This window comes from Chiloscyllium plagiosum, unplaced genomic scaffold (assembly GCF_037043375.1).
Source record: "Chiloscyllium plagiosum isolate Xiang-an unplaced genomic scaffold, Cpla_swu_hap1 HiC_scaffold_10, whole genome shotgun sequence".
In the NCBI taxonomy this organism is placed as follows: Eukaryota; Metazoa; Chordata; class Chondrichthyes; order Orectolobiformes; family Hemiscylliidae; genus Chiloscyllium; species Chiloscyllium plagiosum.
Window position 1 is genome coordinate 21,913,584 of NW_028270148.1, and position 20,250 is coordinate 21,933,833.

General features: G+C 44.7%; 1 protein-coding gene across 2 annotated transcripts in view; it reads right to left on the reverse strand.

Annotated features, from left to right (window-relative positions):
- crim1 (cysteine rich transmembrane BMP regulator 1 (chordin-like)) overlaps positions 1–20,250 on the reverse strand; it is a 199,891-nt gene that overhangs the window by 63,763 nt on the left and 115,878 nt on the right. For both annotated transcript variants that reach the window (XM_043695492.2, XM_087991206.1), the window contains exons 6-7: positions 13,382–13,564; positions 8,437–8,634 (exon numbers count right to left, since the gene is read on the reverse strand). In XM_043695492.2, the coding sequence (XP_043551427.1) occupies positions 8,437–8,634; positions 13,382–13,564 (381 nt within the window). The remainder of the gene's footprint in view (positions 1–8,436; positions 8,635–13,381; positions 13,565–20,250) is intronic.

The following is a 20,250-nucleotide window of genomic DNA, read 5'->3' on the forward strand; positions in this document are numbered from 1 at the left end:
CTCCTGCACTTTTTCTTTCAGATTGCCAACATCCCTAGTATAGCATTTTGCTCTTGTTTTAGCAGTTTTCCTGAACTTCAGTTAATCACTGGTTAGGTAGAACGTTGTGTCCATTTCTGGGCATCTCAGTTTATCAAAGATGTTAAGGTCTCATAAGATCCATGGTGAATTTATTTGAATGGCACCAGAATGAATGCCTTTGATTAAGCAAGTGGGCAAAGAATCTGGCAGATGGAAAATAATGTGGAAAAATATGAAGTTCAGCACTTTGGCAGAAAGAATAGAGGAGGTGAATATTATTGAGATGGGAAAGGACTGCAGAAGGTGCAGCACAGAGGGATTTGGGTCATAAATCACAAAATTCTAGCATTCAAGGTCAACAGGTAACATGGAAGACTATTGGAATGTTGGCCATTATCTCAAAACAAATGGTGTTTAAAAATAGGCAAGCCTTTCCTAAAGTACCAGCTGCACCACATGGAGAATACTGTGAACAGTTTTGGGTTGCTTCTGTAAGGAGGAGCTTATTAGCATTGGAGGCAGTCCAGAGAAGGTTTGCTCAGTTTATCCTGGGTATGGAGGGATGTCCTTATGAGGAAAGGTTGAGGAGGTTGAGCCTGTACTCATAGAATCTAGAAGAAGGAAAGGTGATCTTATTGAAGCATACAGGATTCTTAGGGAGTTTTATAAGGTAGGTGTGGAAATGTTGTTTCCCCTTGAGGGACAGTCTAGGGCCAGAGCGAAAATCTCAGAATAAGGGGTCGCAAATTTAAGACGGTGATAAGGAGAAATGTATTCTCTCAGAGGGTAATGAAACTCTTTATTGCAGAGGGTTGTCGCAGCTGGGTTATTAAGTATATTCAAGGCTGAGATAAACAGATTAGGGAGGGAATCAAGGCTTATGAGGAAAAGGCAGGAAGGTGGAGTTGACGATTATCAAGTCAGCCATGATCTCATTGATGGAGTGATGGAGCAGAGTTTTAGGCTCCTATTTCTTATGCTCTTATGTACTTCAACTCCAGGGAGAGACTGGGAAGCTGCAGCAGTTCTCCTGGGAGTAGGGAAGATTAACTGGAAATCTGAGAGAGATGTTACACAGAAACATGGATGACAGGATCAGGAGTAGGCTATTTGACCCTGCGAGCCTGCCCTGCCATACAACAGGATCAGCCATGAGCTCACCAACCTAATCCTGCGGCTATGATTTTTAAAATTCATTTGTGAGACAGACCAGCTTTTATTGCTCATCCCTACTGTCCTTGATCCCTTTAGTCACAAGAGCTTTACCTACTTCCTTCTGAGAAACACATATTGTTTTGGCTTCAACAACATTTTGTGGGAGTAAATTCTGGGTAAAGAAATTTCTCCTCCTTTCAGTCCTATAAAGGTTTACCCAATATCCTTAAACCTTGACCCCTGCTTCTGGACTCCCCCATTATTAGGAACATCTTTTCAACATCTAATGTGCCAAGGCCTGTTGGAGTTTACAGGTTTCTATGAGATGCCCCTAACATTCTTCTAAATTCCAGTGAATACAATCCTTACTGACCCAAACTCTCCTCATTTGTCAGCCCTGCCATCCGAGTAATCAATTCAGTAAATCTTCCCTGCGCTCCCTCCAAAGCAAGAACATCCTTCCTCAGAAAAGGAGACCAAAAGTGCACACAATACTCCAGATGTGGCATTTGTAACCATTAAAGGTTATGATACATTAAATAAGGAGAGATTGATTTTCATGACAAAAGGGCTGGTAGGCAGAGCATACAGATTTCAGCTAAATGCTAAAAGAACATGAATGAATTGAGGTGAAAACGGAAAGAAATTGTTACAGTGAGTTGTTATGATCTGGGATACACCTCCTGCGAAGGCTGGTGGAAGCAGATTAAATAGTGACATTCAGAAAGGAATAGGATAAATATTTGGAAATGGAAAAAAATGCCCAGCTCTAAGGCAAGAGCTGGTGAGTGGAACTAACTGGATGGCTCATCCAGATGGTCACAGCGCAGCCTTGCTAAGATGATTACTGATTCTAAGATCTTCTCATAGTATAAGTACAATGAGGAGAAGATGGTGCGCAGAGCTGTGGCTAAAATCTCATGCTGCTGCTGCTGAACTTAATTATTCTGCCACCTTGCACCTCCACTAAGTACATTCAGTTTTCTTTTAAAGTTACATGATTCTATAAAGAGAGGGCATTACGTCCTGTTTTGGTGCCTCCTTAATATGGTGGTAAGTGCTTCTGGACATGAGGTAGACAAGGCTCAAACATCAATTATGAACGGGAGCCCAGTCTTAAGTAGACAAACCCAGTAATGCTGCAAAGACGCGAGAAGTGCAAGGCAGAGTCTTTTGCAGTTATATAATATCTTGACAAACTAAGGACATCCCAAAGCACTTTGTAACATCTAAACAGACATTACTGGAGGGTAGTCACAGTTCAAATGCAGGAAATGTGGCAACACAACAGCAAACTCCCACAAACAAAAATGACAGAATAAACAGAATTTATTTGAGTTACATCGACCAGCTTAAGTATTAGACAATTCCCCTGCTTTTCCACTTTCTAAAGTGCTGTATAATCCTCTATCTTTTAGGCTCAAAGACACCATCTCAGATAGTGCAGCGTTCCCTCAGTACTGCACTTAATTGCCAGCCCAGACTATGATCTCAAGTCTCTGAAGTGACAATCTTCTCACTCAGAAGCCATGGTTGGCACTGCAGTGAATAGAATACCTATCTGCTGGCTGTGGATAGGCTTCAGTGGCTTTTTTTGTATCAAGGTACAAATTCAAACACTGTTCATTTTTTTTTGGATATGCATGCCTGTGATTAAATGAGCTGAGAACAGAGGACAATGGAAATAATTTCGCACAAAAAAATGCAGACTGAGAAAGAAAAACATCTGCCCTTTTCACTTCACCACACAAGACTCAACAAATAAAGGCAGAATGATTGCTAGACTTCCACACACTGGAATAGACAAACAATAGCTAAGCTTGGGAGAAGAAACAAATCCTGCACAGGCAATACAATCTAATCTTCTTTGACTGCTGTACTGTGGTCATGTATTAAACCAATGCACTGGGGAGATGGGAAAATAGCAACAGATATCTGTGCGGTTTGAAGTGCAGAGACACATCCCATTGATTGTTGGGGTGGGGGTGGAGTGGAGGGGGAAATGTGTCAATATGATCCAGCTTAGTTCACCCTCCCACTGTTCTCCACACTCATCACCGATCTTCCACGTCCCAAGAGCTCCAAACATGACTTCTCTCACTCAAGGATTCTCCTATATTGCAGGGGTCCAGGCATACACAGAGACCAGGCCCTCTGGAATGTGAAGTATGCAGGTTTCTCAATAGCTGATTGTAGGTGGTATCCATGTCAGTTGCCTTGTAAAGTTGAGTGCATTGCTCTGCATTTGAGAAGCTATGGAGACCTGTGCTTGCGTGTGCACACGCATGCTTGTGCATGCCTGCGTGTCTGCCTGCATGCATATTTGTGCATACTTGTATTTGCATATTTGTGTGTGCACACACTTGTGCTGAAAGAGTTTCACAGGGAAGAGACATAGTGAATTATTTTGGAGAATGAAGCTTTCTTTTGTGATATGTAGGATTTCTTCAGCAATGTGTGTGTGTAATTTATACAGCGAACGCAGTCTTACGCAATGAACAACACATCCTTATCACACATTCAAGCAGCATGGAATTTATTTTGCATAGAGAAGGGAGATAATATCTGGCTTGGAATCATCACCTACGAGGTAAAAGCAATTTAGAAGTTCTTTCGGTCCCCATTTGTCTGCTTGCTGTCACTATGGCAACCATCTCACCTTGGACTCTCCCTCAGTATTTAGTAGCTCCCTGCCATGCATTGGCCTTGTGGAAGTAAAAGCAAAAATAACTACACAAATCCAAGGGCTAGCTTTGCGTCAATTTATTGTGGTTTCTTTGAGCTGATACTGAGCCTATATTATAATTGCAAGTTTTCCAGCAGTATCAGACGTTCTATTCATATCATTATCACCTCCTGAACATATTCTGTCAATATTCTGCTGGTTAAAGTTCTACTCTTCACCCTCATAAAATATGCCTCATAGTGTAATGCCCTCCACCAAGGTCATCAGTACAATTCCCACTGAGTTACATCGCAAACACTGATTCTTATAGTAACTGTTAAAAGAAAAAGTCTAAGATCCAGCTTGTCCTTAGCCATCCTGGTGGTCTCAAGACATACAAAGATATATTCATCCTCATATTTAAATGGCTCCAAGACTTCACCATCCTTATCTCAATAAACTTCCCCACTGCTACATCCTGACCCCTCTCAGAGCTGTAGTTTCCTCTGATTCCAGTCTCTTGCTCGTCCACCTCCTTTGGTCCATTATTTGTTGCCAAGCCTCCCTGGAATTCTCTTCCCAAATGGACTACACCACCTCTCCTCTCTTATAAGGCCCTTCCTTGACCCTGCATTCCGTGCTCAGAGACGACAATAGGGTGCTTCCTCCACAGGCTTCTGGGAATGACATTCTCTTTGGGAATGACAACTGTACTGGGAAAGTGCAAGTGAGGCAAGTAATCAATGGTGCTAAATGGTGACTTATCGGCTGGAGTTCCATGCAGAACAGCTGGACGTTCCATCCCACCCCCGACTCCAACCCCCTTTGCCCTCTGCAAGAAGAGGGTCAAATTTTACTTGACTCTGAGGCAGGAAGTGGGGGGAGGTAGTGTTGGTAGAGATATTATTTGATGAAGTGGAGTTAGCTAAAGAGCTTTCGCCTTCCCTCCTCCACACCTACCACAAAGTCGACATATCAGCAGTGACAGTACAAAGCCCTGATATAGCTAATTAATTGACCACTTAGAGGCAGGGCACCACTGATAAAATACCACAGGAGATGGGAAAGTGACAGAAGGACATCTGTCCATCTAATTTTACAAATTCCGCCAAGCAGGGGATGAGACTGTGGGGGAGGGACTGGATGGCAGGATGAAAAATTCCAATGGTGTCTAAGGAACTGGAGACATTGGTCCTGTTTGATTGTCCAGTGACACAGTGCTCTCAGAATGCCAACACTGATACCATTCTGCCATTGAGACACAGGGAGGCTTGGCCAAGAGGTTGGGCATTTCCATCAAGCTGAGTCCTTCTACACAATGTACCCTTTCATGACTGCAACTCCAACCCACTTCCCCCCTCGACCAAGCTTATACTACATAAAATCATAGAATTTGATGGCATAGAACAAGGCCATTTGGCCAATCGTGTGTCTGTACTGGCTCCCAAAAGAGCTACCCAGCTAGTCCCATTCTCCAGCCCTATCTCCGTAGCTCCTCTAACTTCATCCCTATCTCCTTAGCTCTCTAACTTCATCACTTTCAAATATATGGCCAGCTGTCTTCTGAAACCTCATATGTCTCCACTCCTCTACCCAGACAGTGCATCCTAACAACTCTGAGTTAAGAAGTTTCTCCTCATCTCACTCCTACTTCTCTTGTCAATAATTTTGAAATTGTGACCCCTAGTTAATGACATAACAACTAGTAGAAACAGAGTATTCTTCTTTACTCTGTCAAAATTGTTCTGAATTTTAAACACCTTAATAAAGTCACCCCTTAATATTCTCTATTCCAAAGAGAATAAGGCCAATTTCTCTAACCTTTCCTTATACATACGCTTCCTAATTCCTGGTATCATTCTGGTAAATCTACATATGCCTAATTCCCAAGTGAATTAAGCAACACACCATCCTTTCATCTTCCTAATTTAACCCTGAGTTACTGACAATTCCCTCTCTCTGATCCTGAGTTTCGCACGGATATCTGATTATTAAAGAGAAACTTTTAAACTGACATAGTTTTGCTTTGATTAGCAGAAGTGATGTCCTGCAGTGTTCCACCATGGCTCAGCACAAGCTGGAAGAACAGTATCTCACTTTCTGCTTGGGACCACCTGTTTAATCCTTTAAAGATAACTGGACCTTTACTTTCAGTATTAAAGAAGAGACAAGTGGGATTCAAAATGCTAATTCTGTTCCTTTTTCCACAGATATAATCATGCCTTCTTAGTTTCTCCAGAATGTTCTATTTATCTTACATTGAGCAGCCTGTGCATTGTTCAGATGAATGACAGTACTTTTCCAATGGAAAAAAGCATCACAAAATGCCCTGTCGGTCGGCCATCTTTTCTCCTGACTGTGATTTAAATGGATTTGACCCATGGGGAAAAAAAACCCACCTGCTCCGTTGTATTTGGATGACAGTATGGATACAGGGGCGAGCTGTTTAGGAGGCTCTACCTTGGTTCTCTGACACACCACCCTAGCTCCCAACTGATAAATCTGTTGTTGGCCATTACACCAGGGAGACCAGCCCAGTCTTTCCTCAGGTAGACTCCATCTGTGAAGGAGAATGGGCCCTGATCCGAAAGACTCTTTGACAGTCCAGTGCACCCTCACAGCATTAAGATTCCAAAGCAAGACTTGGTTGAGAATGGGATAAAGGAAGATGGACGGTTACGCTGCAGTGTAAGAGAGCTTAGGGTCAGGGCTGTTTGGGGCAAAAGCCGAGGAAGCATTCATTTTCTTGGAGGTGAGCAGGGGCTGGAACTCATTGTGGCTGAAATTCGAAGGGCTGTAGCTATTTCAGAGACAGCTGGATGCTGTAGTGGGGAAGACATTTGGGTTGGTATTCTGGCAGGAGGAGATTAAAAGGACTCCACTGAGATCAAACGGGCTGATGGAACTCTTCCTGCAAACCTTTCTCAGCATTTACCATATGCACAGTCAGGAAGAATAGTAGATAGTTATAGCCCTATACTTCATTTACCTTCCTTTGTCTCCAGGCACCTGCCAGCAATGAACTGTAATGAAATCACTGTACGATATAGAGGAGCATACCTTACTCCAGACATCAGAGGGTAAATATACCACCCAGCAGATATCAGGGAGAACAAGTCAAGCTCTGTGCATTAGGTTCCTTCATGACCTGCTACCTCAAAGCAGCCACCTGCCAGGTGTGAATTTGAAAATGTTCTGCAAATGTTGTTGTAAGATCCCAGTGAAAACATATGAACCATTCCAAAAATAACTTTTCATTTACCACTTGCATTCCTCAGATTCCCAACTTCCCCTGTAAAACAAGGGAACGGCCTTCACTGATTGAACCAGCTCTGTGTCAGGCTTTGGTATTTTACAAGATGAGGCAACCTTCCCAAAACCCTTAGAGGGCTGATAATGACACCTCTTCCAATCCCACAGCCCCCTATTATGAAATGAGAGTTGGTGAGGGCAGGGTGAGGTTGTTGGGATGCTGAGGTAGGAGGTGATCATTAAAATAGAGGAAACATCTTCTCCCCAGCCTGGAAGCCCTCAGTCTGGTGATGTTGTTAGTCCCAGGTATCAGACGGTGTCAGCCCTTGTGACGGGAATGTCAGGGCACCATGAATGAGAGCTTAAGGAGCAGAACATAATTGCGATCCATTGCTGTTTTGATATAGTCGCATTTTTGCTGCTGCCCCCACCAGGCGCCCACCATCAGAAAGAAGAGATAGTATGTTATTTTAATCTTCAGAAGAGTTCCCCGTGACCCATCAGGAGAGAGAGATCACCCCCTTACCCTTACTCTGTTCGGCTCTGGCCCCATCCCAACCAGATTCTCTGACCACCAGGGGGCATTACCCACTGGTCACATTGTTCCTGACGGGTTTCAGTCAGGAATGGGACACGGGGAGTTTATAAACCGACAGTTCGAACCTTGTGGGGCAGGCCACGGGGTGAAACTGAGGTTTGAAGAAGCAGAGGGGCATTTTCTTTCATATCACGGCTGGCGGTAAAGGGTCACCACAGGCCTTCGGTGTCAGAGCGGGTCACCCCGTATCCCCTTGGAATAGCAGGCACTGCACGGAAGCAGCAACTCAAAGGCAGCGTGGAGATTGGGTTACAGAATAAGAATCTCCAAGAGCTGACAGCCTGGCTTTCCCTTGTTGTCACACCTCTAGGTTCTGAGGGATGGGCCAGTATATTGAGGAATTCAGTGTCTCCTGCACACTCTCTGTTTCAGTCTCTCTCTCAGCTGTACTGCACAGCCAAGGAAACATGGGGCCTGGAACCTACAGTCCGAGCCTCTTGTACTGATAGAGCCTGTTGGCGGTAGGAACTCATCATCATAATAAAAGGCCATGAAGTCTGACTCAAAACGTACGTAGCTGATGAAAAGCAGTTTGATTTCCAGGAGTAATTATCATTAATTCCACTGGAGGAGTGGAATATTAATTCTACACAATTCTATCAATTAGCATATTATCCATCTGTGTCCTTCACTAAATTGCTGCCACTGAACATGTGTGACTACAATGTGTTTTTTTTAGTAAGCTTGTTTTGATGCTTGCCCTGAACGAACATAATTACATTCTCAATTTTAAAGGCTTCCTTACCTTCACACACAGGGCAGCACTCTCCCGGAATCTTCACTGGGTTCAAGCAGCTCTGACCACAGGCTGTGGCCATACAGTGGGGCTCTCCATTAATACACTGGCAGAAGGTGCAATCATCCTCACGCCACCTGTCTCCATGGGCACGGATCTGCCCATTAGCATAACACCCTGCGGGGTTGTGGATGGGGTACACCGGGTCTGTCAGTGGAAAACACAATATGCACGATGGGTGAGAGGCATGGTGAATGTCTTCAGAGAGGACACAGATAAGCAGACATAAACCAAAGGGAGCGATGGGCACAGCAGACTGGGAAAGTGCCACAAGAGAGATCAACACAAGCCACTGATGGATGGGCACACAGATAAACCTGACTGGTAAAGCAAACACACACAGGAGGGCTCTCATGAAAAACATAAAACCTATCTGTGAGACACACATGTCCACAAACACACGCAAGCTGAATACAGTATTTGATATTCCAGTTACATTATCGCCTGTTGCATGTCAACTTGTTTGTGGTACACGCTGACTATGGCCGCTGATATATCAGTACCTTGCATGATGAATTCCTTTTTATTGTGTGTAAGTGCTAGCACATTAAACACTGAAGCATTCAGGGGACAGCAATTCCAAAGGGTTACTGCATTTGTCTGTTGGATTATTAAATTTAACTCTTCCCAGCAATAGAGGTGCAGCCTGTGCAGCAAGTTTTTCAACAGGTCATTCAAAGCAGTTCGGGTGCCACAGTTATTTGGAGTTAGAAGACAGAGACAGAGGGAGAGAGCAAGAGGTCCTTACAAAAAGTAACTTTTAATCTGTGCTGTACAACTGAGCACCACTGGCTTTGTGCAGTCTGGGAGTCAAGGGATGTATAATTAACAATGTGGCTCAGTGTGAAGTCAAGAGTAAGTGGACAGCTTGAATTCAGCAGGAGGTTCTAAGCATCAGTAAGTACAGCTAAGTGTTGAAATTAGAACTTCGGCGAAGTCCTTGGGGCTGTGGTGATTTGGAAGAAATTGTACTACTAAATGTTCAGTGCAGCTGTGAGCAAAGGTGAAGGAAATCCACAAGCAGTAATATGCTAACTGATAGATTATTGCCTCATGTTAATTTTGGGATGTCAGAAGATAACTTAGATCTAACTCTGTATAATATAAATCTAACTTTGTCAATAATCTTTACACGTTTGTGTAAGTTATCTTTGTCATAACCTAGTTATTCTTTGTGACCAAAGAAACGAGGCTGAATTGCTTCTCGTAGTAAACCTGGATAATTAACCAAATCCCCACGTGAGTTAAAGTTTGTTATGACCATTGGAAGCGTGGGACTAGAAAGGAATTGGTGCACCCCTCCAACTTCAGTTGTAACACTTCATAAAACAGCACAGTATCCACAGAGACTGGGCCATGAGGGCTTTTATTTATAGTACAGCTCTGTCCACAGAGACAGGTACATCACCACATTAATGCATGGCTGTTTCTGGGGAATAGGCTGAAAAGTAAGAGAAACTGATTTGTTGGTCAGAGAAATATTGCACAATGGAGTTACTTGTGTGCTTGATTTAGTTGTTCATCCCTTGTAATGAATATGACAGTGTTCAGTGTCTGGGGTTTGTGGTAGACTTCTAGAGGGTGGCTGATGCTGGGAAGTAAGGTGACATTTTTGGGGTGTCCTTATAGCAGGTCCTTTGGCTGCTGGGAGAGGGCGGCCAGACTTGAGCTCTCCATTGAAGATTTGTATCTCCCTAATCCAGCACTCTCCGGGCTGGCACACTCAGTCCGTCTAGTTTTCTGAAGAACTCACTGTGCTTCCAGAATTTCACAACGCAGCAAGGAAGACTTCCAGACATTGAAATGTTGTCAAGGCAGTGTGAGGAACAGCAGGCCGAGATTTGGCTACTGCAAAGAGGGGCGGGAGTGGTAGAAGGGATGGCAGAAAGACTCACACCGACCTCTGATAACCACTTGTGAGGTCCAGCGAACTGTCTGATCTGCAGAGATCATGCCCTGTCCTGAGGCTGCTGGAATAGGGAGGAACAACCTGAAGAGACACTCCTGGCTACATGACCAGCCCAACTCAGTCACACCTGTCTCAATATAGTGTGAATGCTTGGCATGCCAGCACGGGTGAGCACTTCATGGTCTGGGTCATTTCACTGCCGTCTGAGGCTAGCAATGGGATTTTTCCATTAGTACAGGATCAGTGATGGGAAGCACACAATCCCGAATAAATGCACACCAGGTTCCAGTGGATGTTACCATCTTGATAAAGGTTGTATTTCGATAGTATCGAGAAAACACCAGACAGAGGGGGTTAGTCAAAACCAGAAACTGCTGGAAAAACTCAGCATCTGTGGCGAGACATAGATCCAGTGACCCTTCTTCAGAAATATTAGTAGCTAGGAAAAAGTAGTATGTATGCTGAAGATGGGGAGGTGCAGAGCCGGTCTCTAGTTTTGTTCCTCTTGCCCTGGATAAATTCGATACAATGGACAGGTTGGACTGAAGGGTTTGTTTCCATGCTGTACATCTCTATGACTCTGACTATGTCCCTAAGCTCTTGAAAGGCAAATTCCAAACACTTGGCATCATTTTGGTCATGCATCTTTTAATGCAGGCAATGTTTTTGCAAAATCCAGCTGCTAATACTGAATCCTGTATGTCAATCCATCTCTGCAGTCAAGCCAGAGATTTGAAGGTAGGTGTTTTGCCAGTCATGACAATGCCATGCAGTGCTACTGTTGGATATACTGTTTGTAGCCCTCTGCTTTCAGCTCTAAATGCCACCTGTCACATTTTTTGGGTGAGACAACGTGAGTGTGGCATAATGGCTCAGTGGTTCGCACAAAGTCCTCACAGTGCCAGGGACCTGTGACCAATTCCAGTCTCAGGTGACTGTGTGTGGATTTGATGGGCCAAATGGCCTGCTTCCAGACTGTGGGGATTCAATGTAATCAGGGAGTATTTTAACCCCTATACCATGCCCTGTGTAGCTACATAGTCAACCTTAGGCAATAGCGTGCCCAAGAAATTGGCAAAAATCAAGAAATCTGCGTGGCAAGTAAACGGAGGAGTTATGGAAAGAGTTAGATGACCTCAAGGTTGAACTGTCCCAGCTCTGTATGGCCAAACTAACTGAAGGAGCTGTATCCAAAAATTTGAGTTGGGCAGAAGTCCATTGCAAGAGCTCTACATCAGACACAAAAGGAGAACTTGAGTAAATTCTAGAAGAGTCAATTTGGATTTGCGACCCAAGAAGACCCGTTCCATGTGTAGCTGACTAAACAAATAACTGGAGAGGCTTGAAGACCAAGAAACAGTGAGGGAAAGAGTGTCTGTAACCAATGTGTAAATTTGTTTAAAGACATAAATGTTCTACCATGCAAGATATTAAACTTAAGGAAAAAGAACAGCTTGACACACTGTTGAATCTAGCAGCAGCAAGAAACGCTGGTCAAAGGAACAATTTCACATTATACAGGGGATGCCTTCAGGATCACTGGGTATGGGGAGTCCCACATCGGTATAACACACCAGGTCTGCTCTCCCCAGCGACAAGGCTTCAGCCCAAGATCTGCGGTGGGGTGAATCTGACCAGAGTCTGCAAAAAACCTCGACCCTTCCAAAGCAGTAAATACCTTCTTCATGTAAACAGAAAGCTTCCCTCGAAAGGCAAAATCAGATGGTGTGGGAGGCCAGTGTAGACTCCTAGTCTCGGGATGGGCTCCCTGCTTTTGAAAGACTGTCATGCTGAACTTTTATCTTTACTTCTTCATAAATTTCTAATTTATACTTCAGGTATCTTGTAATGCTGACCTTCTGCCTTTACCTTTTCATTTTTCTTATTCACATTTATGATTTGTACCTAGATATCTTTGTATGTAAGTATCGGCAACTTTGTACACTTTTCGCTGTACTCATGTACCCCTGTGTTTGAGTACACGTGACGATAAATCCAATTCTATTTCTAACGAGCTGGGAATTAGGGGCTGATATCATGGCTCACAACGTTAAACAGAAGCAGGCTAGAAACTGCAGCTTCCCTTTAAATAAATGAAGTGCATTAGAGCAGAGAGCAAACTGTTGTAACTGCCATGTAATAGGATTGCTCCAATGCAGCTTAATGGGCCAGTCTAACGATCTCTTGTGCCTGAGTACAAATCTGCTAATGGTTGAAAGATGGGTTAATATCATTAGTTACAAGGCATTCGGAGCACACAACTGTGCCAGATCTGAGTTAATATATGGTGTTTTCCGCTCCTAATCTTTCCCAGATCAGATGTTGGTGTATAGCTTCACCATTGACCTCTGAAGTATTTTATTCAGGAGACCTTGCTCTGCTGGGTAGTAGCAGCAGGTTATTTGAGTAGAGGATACCTTCACAGAATGACTGGACATCTTCTAAACCTAGAATTAACTAGATTGGATCTCTTGTGGCATCGTGTAGTGTCCCTGCCTCTAGGCTAGAACATCTCACCTAGCCTGGAGGGGCTGACTCAACATGTCTAACAGATTGATTAAAAATGATTGGAAGTAACAAAGACTGTCAGGATTTATGCACTATATGTGCCTCTTCTCTATAAACAGGAAATGCTGCAGAAACCCAGCAGGTCTGGTTGCATCCGTGCAGAGAGAAACAGAGTTTACATTTCAAGTCCAACATGACCCTCCCATTCTTCTGAAGGTTGAAGCAGCTATGTAAATGCAACTGAACTCTATTATTTTGCAACTAGTTGTCTTCACCACCTGTGCTGATATTTGGCACTGACACCTTTCTGTTTGATTGCGATCCCAACCAATTTTCATTCCAGGGATTTTAACGGAAAGGTAACTGGACTAGTTTCAGTAGCTGGTAGATGATTGGTCAGATGTGGAAGACGAAAATGCCCCCTTCCCTAAGCACCCCCTTCAGGTACAGAAAGAATATTAAATCAAGAACATTTACCTTCACAGACTGGGCAGCACTCTCCCTCAGGGACGTAGTACCTGTCACAGTGCAGCTCTCCGCATTGTGCTGAGAAACAAATCGAGACACCACCTTGACATCTACAGAAACGGCACGCATCCATTCGGAACATATTCCCGTCGTAATATTCCACGCCATTGAATATGCACGTGGGCTTTGTCTCTGCAACAACAGAGTAGAAAACAAAAACTCCCATTAGACCCTCTTACCTACGGTGCATTTAAGGGCAAGCTAGAGAAATAAATAAGAAAGGATATGCACAGCATTAACATAACTTGGACAAAGAATCCCTACAGTGTGGAAACAGGCCCATCGGCCCCCATAAGTCCACACTGACCCTCTGAAGAGTAACCCACCCAGATCCATTCCTCTACTATATATTTATCCCTGACTAATGCACCTAACCTACACATCCGTTGTGGGAGGAAACCGGAGCACCCGGAGGAAATCCATGCAGACACAAGGAGAATGTACAAACTCCACACAGACGCCCAAGGCTGGAATTGAACTGGGCCCCTGGCGCTGTGAGGCAGTAGTGCCGACCACTGAGCCACTGTGCTGCCTCTGCATGCCATGCCAAATGGCCTGCTTTTAGCTGTAAATATGTTAGAAAGTTTGTTATGCTTTCATGGGATGTCAGTATCATTGGTAAGGGCAGCATTCTTTGCCCATCACTTGTTGCCTGCATAGCAATTCCTGAGGGCAGTTTTGTGTTAACCACATGTCTCCGGGTCATATGTAGGCCAGACCCAGTAACATAGCAGAACTTTTTCCCATTAATGAACCAGGAGGGGTTTTATTACAAACCATGATATTTTCCATGGTGGTTGACAGTGCCCTCAGCTATGTCTAACCCATCTCTGCACTTCTGCATTCACCCCTTCTCTTCCCACCCAGTATAGTGATAGAGTCCCCTGGTCCTTATTTATCATTCCATCCACACCCACAATCCAGAGAGTCATTAGGTGCCATTTCTGCCACTTCCAGTGGGAAGCCACACGTTCCACTCTCCTCCATTTGTCAGCCTTCCGCAGGGACCATTCCTTTCACAACACCCTGGTCCAGTCCTCCTCCATTCCCAGCACCTACCCACACCTCATACAGTCATAGAGTCACAGAGATGTACAGCATGGAAACAGACCCTTCGGTCCAACCCGTCCATGCCGACCAGATATCCCAACCCAATCTAGTTCCACCTGCCAGCACCCAGACCATATCCCTCCAAACCCTTCCTATTCATGTACCCATCCAAATGCCTTTTAAATGTTGCAATTGTACCAGCCTTCACCACTTTCTCTGGCAGCTCATTCCTTACATGTACCATCCTCTGCGTGGAAAAGTTGCCCCTTTGGTCTCCTTTTATATCTTTCCCCTCTCACCCTAAACCTATGCCCTCTAGTTCTGGACTCCCTCCCACTTCCTGGTTCTGAAAAACTCTCTTAGCCTTGTCTTCCTCCCGAGGACATTTAACACTAGGGGTGTCTCACCTTGCTCTGACTAAAACTGACTCCCTTACCCTCCAGCATAATGTTAGCATCGCCTTTATGCAGGTTCCACTGGGGATAAAGCAGCAGAGCCCAGTGTAGCAATGGGCTGTGGATCAGTGTGTCTATGGTAAAAACAATGTCTGCAGATGCTGGAAACCAGATTCTGGATTAGTGGTGCTGGAAGAGCACAGCAGTTCAGGCAGCATCTGAGGAGCAGTAAGTGTGTCTATGTCTTCTGCTTTCAAATCTGCAGACATTGGAAATGTCTTTAGTGTGAACGCCACCCATCCAAAGATAAAGAAAACGCAAGCTCATACACACACACGCACACAAACACTCGCACACAGACACACACATGCGCACATACACACACGCGCACGTACACACACCCACAGGCGCACACACACACGTACGTGGGCACAGCACCATAAACACACGTGCAAACGCACAATTCTAAAAAATATTTTAAATGGCAGCAGTGTGCAGTTGGACAGGCTATTGATTGGTGGATCTCACTGTCTGTCAGTTTGACTGGCACCTCAGAAAGCTGTAGGAGTGCAAATCACACTGAAACTCTGAGAGCTCCCTGGAAACTGAGCAGACAAACGTGTGGTTCCTGTGTGTGGTTGCAAACTGTTTGCATGTTTGAAGAGTGAAAGCCCATGCGATTCACAAATCCAGCGGCTACGGGTGTGCAGTTCGTGACCCCTTGTGTTGTTGGGAGAGAAACAATGGTCATGAAACCCCATGGAGCTTAGCCATCTCATTGTCATCATCAATGGAGTAATCGGTGAATTCATTTGCATGATGGAAGAGGGTATTGTTCTTCCTCTTCGTGCAGCTATGAATGGCAGCCTGTTAAGTACTGTCTGTGCGGCCCAGAAAGGAATCAACAGTGAAAGAACCTAGAGGTTGCAATCGTTTTGGGCTTTGCTGCTAACCTAGGTGGCTGCAGGTCTTGCTATAAACTCCCACCTATTTCAGTACACTACCCAGGAAAGCCTCAGTTGTCTTTGGGTTTGCACCTGCAGGTATTAGTCCTTGCCCAGAGGACATGGTCACCTGCCTTCCATTAACCATGCCTTTCCTAGATAGCTGTATCCTAACCAGCTGAAATTGGCTGCTGCTGCTGCATCAAAATAAAAACTTGACTATCTGAATGATACACTGCCCACGACGCTCTACGTTTAATATGGGCAGTCCAGCGGCAGTGGCTGGCCATTTTGAAGACCAACATGACCCATAAGCACTACACTTGGTACCACAACCTCACACAAAGGTGTCACCCACATCTCACCACTGCCACCTCCTGCTGTGCTGCTGGCATGGCAGAACCAGGTCACCCTAACACACTGGGCTCAATATCTGGAATGAGTGGACTGCCTAAGGAGGAAAGGCTGGATAGGCTAGGCTGGTATCCTCTGGAGTTTATAAGAGTCAAAGCATTTAAGGGAGGAGTTGACCAGGTGGATGTGTTAAGTAGGTCTCTTCATGTGCAGGAGAAACTAGAACAAGTGGTTATAGTTGAAAAATAAGGGGTCATCCATTTAAAATTAAGATGAGAAAACATTTTTTATCTGAAGGTTGTGAGTTTTTGGAATTTCCTTCGTCAAAAGACAGAAGTGCAGAATCTTTACATTTTTTTTAAGGCAGAGGGAGATAGATTCTCGAGCTCCAAAGGGTTAAAAGGTTATTGAGGACATACAGGACTGTACAGAGGTTAAAAGCACTTTGTTCTCATTGAGTAGCAGTGTAGGTTCAAAGGGCCAATGGACCTGTTCTTGTTCATATGTTTATACCTCTATGGACATCACATTCTGAGGTGGAACTTTAACACTCCGGTCCAGAGGTAAGGACACTGCCACTGTGCCACATGACCCTCAGTTGATTACCTTTTTATGAATGCTACGTGCATTTTGACAGAGTGCCTTTGATGGTGCTTTTTTTTCAATGTTTTATTCTCTATTTTGCTCCCATTTGATGCTTGCCTTTGCTTCATCTGTTTTCCATTTTCGGTTTCTACTTTTCTACTTCCTTTTAGCAGTTTAACTTCCCTTGAATCTGAGCTCCCTCTCAGATTCATGGGAGAGAGAGAGAGAGTGTGTGTTTACTTCAGTAATTTGTGCTTCTCTTATCTGAGTTCAGCTGAAATTTCTTGTCCCTAGGCAGTTAGCTACTGCAGAACTGACTCAACAATGATCGCTCCTGTTGAAAATGCTTTAATTCACTCTGTTACTACAGAGACAAAAACAAATCAGAAGTCAATAGTCCAACAACACTTCCCAAAAAGCCATTATTCAGTGTCTCATGCTCAAAACTTCAATGTTTGCTCCAAATGAAATCCTTTCAACGTTTTGCAGGAACCACAGCTTTACCTCTGGCAATGGGTAACACCTTACTAATGCTGACTAAGAGGAGGTCTCCACTGATTGCCAGTATTTCCCATTGGATGTGGGTGAATGGTTCCTAAGCACCTTCAGTATTGGGCAATTATTTTATTCTAAGCGATAACATTATAATGCAACAAATTTCAAAGAAGAATACTATACAAGATGAGCCCGAAGACTTTTAGGCTGCACAACAACTGACAGCTCATTAATTATGAACATAGGTAAGAAACATGCCTTGAAATAAAAATTGCAGTTGATACTCGGAAAATGAACGATCTGGAGGAGGCAGGGTAATTGTTATCTTATGAGAAAAGGCTAAATGGTTGGGACTCTACTCACTGGAGTTTAGAAGATTGAGAGGTGACCTCATTGATTCTTAAGGGGCTTGACAGGGTAAATGCTGAGAAGACCTTTCCTCTTGTGGGAGAGTCTAGAACCAGGGTACACAGTCACAGAGATGAGGAGAAATTTCTTCTCACAGAGGGTTGCAACTCTTTGGAACTCCTTGCCACATAGAGCTATGGGGGTAGAGTCCTTGTGTATATTTAAGGCTGAGACAGATTCTTGAAGTGCTTGAGGGAACAACTCCGGGACACTCGCACCAATCAACCCAACCGCCCCTTGGCCCAACATTTCAACTCCCTCTCCCACTCTGCCAAGGACATGCAGGTCCTGGGCCTCCTCCACTGCTGCTCCCTCACCACCCGACACCTGGAGGAAGAACGCCTCATCTTCCGCCTCGGAACACTTCAACCCCAGGGCATCAATGTGGACTTCACCAGTTTCCTCATTTCCCCTTCCCCCATCTTACCCCAGTTCCAACCTTCCAGCTCAGCACCACCCTCATGACCTATCCTACCTACCAATCTTCCTTCCCACCTATCTGCTCCACCCTCCTCTCTGACCTATCACCTTCATCCCCACCCCCATCCACCTATCGTACTCTTTGCTACCTTCTCCCCAGCTCCACCCCACTCCCATTTATCTCTCCAAGCCCGGAGATTCCCTGCCTTCATTCCTGATGAAGGGCTTTTGCCTGAAACGTCGATTTTCCTGCTCCTTGGATGCTGCCTGACCTGCTGTACTTTTTCAGCACCACTCTAATCTAGACTCTTGAACAGTAGAGGAATCAAGGGTTTCAGGGAAAAAGACAGGAAAGTGGCCTCCTGTTTCTATTTTTCATGATTTTATGGGTCCGAGCGCCTGTGTTGTTCTTACATCTGAAGCAACACACAACCTGTTCTCACCTCTTACCCACAGACAGGAGCATTGCAAGGGACAGTTGGCTCAATGGCTAATGTATGGCTTAGAACAACTGTAACAGTGGGGGTTTAATTTAATTTAATTTAGTTTAATTCCCATTCTGGCTGAGGTAGACTTGGGTTTTGTCTCTTTGCGCTGCCCAGGGAGTCAGCGGAAGGCAATAGCATTACTGACAAAAAACAGCTAAGAAATCAGCTCAGAAAGAAGTATCAGCAGGTAATAAGCCCAGGACTTGACATACATTCCCTCTCGGGAGTTGACTTTCATTATTCTTAAGGCAGGGAAAGGCCAGATTCTGGGTTTGAGTGTCATTCCCAAGGCTTGAGGACAAAGCCAAGGTTTAATGGCTCAGTGAGGTTCTAAGGGAGTGCTACACCTTCATTGTATAAAATGTTATCAGCCAACATTGCAAAATGCACTCAAACTGGTCACTATCATCCTGCTTTTTATTGGAGCTTGCGCTGTTCAAACTGGGTGCTACAGTAAAATGATGACCACATTTCAGAAGTACCTTATTGTCTGTAAAGAGCTGAAAGGCACTGTCCAAATGCAAGATTTTTTTTCTCTTTTAATATGTTTGCAAGAAGCAGAAAACTGAGAAGGACAGTCATGATTAGATTAGATTCCCTACAGTGTAGAAACAGGCCCTTCAGCCCAACCCGACCCTCCGGACAGTAACCCACCCAGACCCATTTCCCTCTGACTAATGCGCCTAACACTGTGGGCAAGTTAGCATGACAAATTCACCTGACCTGCACATTTTTGGACTGTGGGAGGAAACCCGCACAGACACGGGGAGAATGTGCAAACTCCACACAGTCAGGCACCCAATGTTGGAATCGAACCTGGGACCCTGGTGCTGCGAGGCAGCGGTGCTGCGAGGCAGCAGTGCTAACCACTGAGCCACCATGCTGCCCTATCTGAAGACAGACAAAGAACAATCGCATGTCATCTGTCCATTGCTCTGATCATGGTTTGCCGCGCTGTATGATGGGCACTAGAGAAAGCAAAATACATGAAGGGATTTTAAAAACAATGACGTGACAGTAAGGGAATGTACATTTGCAAACAATACCAGCAGTATATGTGCCTTCTGAGGCATGTTTTAATAGAATTAACGACGAATTAGAGTCTGCGCTCAGCACGCATCAAGAAAACCCATGCCACGATCTCACATGGCAACAGTTCTGACATGGCAACATGGACTGCTGTCTTCTAAATTGAGAATCTGGAATGTTCTGGTACAAAGCCAGTGCTGTGCTATCTATTCTTGCTTTATGGGGTACCATTAGTGGAAACTTTCACTGAGATGCAGCCACACACTTTGGACCAGCTCCAAGTATCACATGTGAAAGGCGACTATGAGTGGGAGAAATGTATGTGCTGCAAATATAGCTTTCAGTCTGGCTGACTGAGGCGTTCAGTAAAGCTTTGAAGTTCAACAACACATCCAGGCACCCCAGAAAAGACATTTGTTCTTGGAAGTGCTGAGTGGTTTGAGCACCATTTTGCACGTTGGTATAATTATAGCCCGACTGATGACAGGCGTCTCGACAGTCTGCTGGCACAGTAGCAACTCTGGTCTCAAAGATCTGAGCCTGACCTCGGGGCCTGGTGCACTTGGGGTCTCTGACGGGACAAATCTCCTCAGCCTGCTCCTGATCGTCTGGTTCAGAAATCGAAAGCCTATTCACTTGGCTGGTCTGCT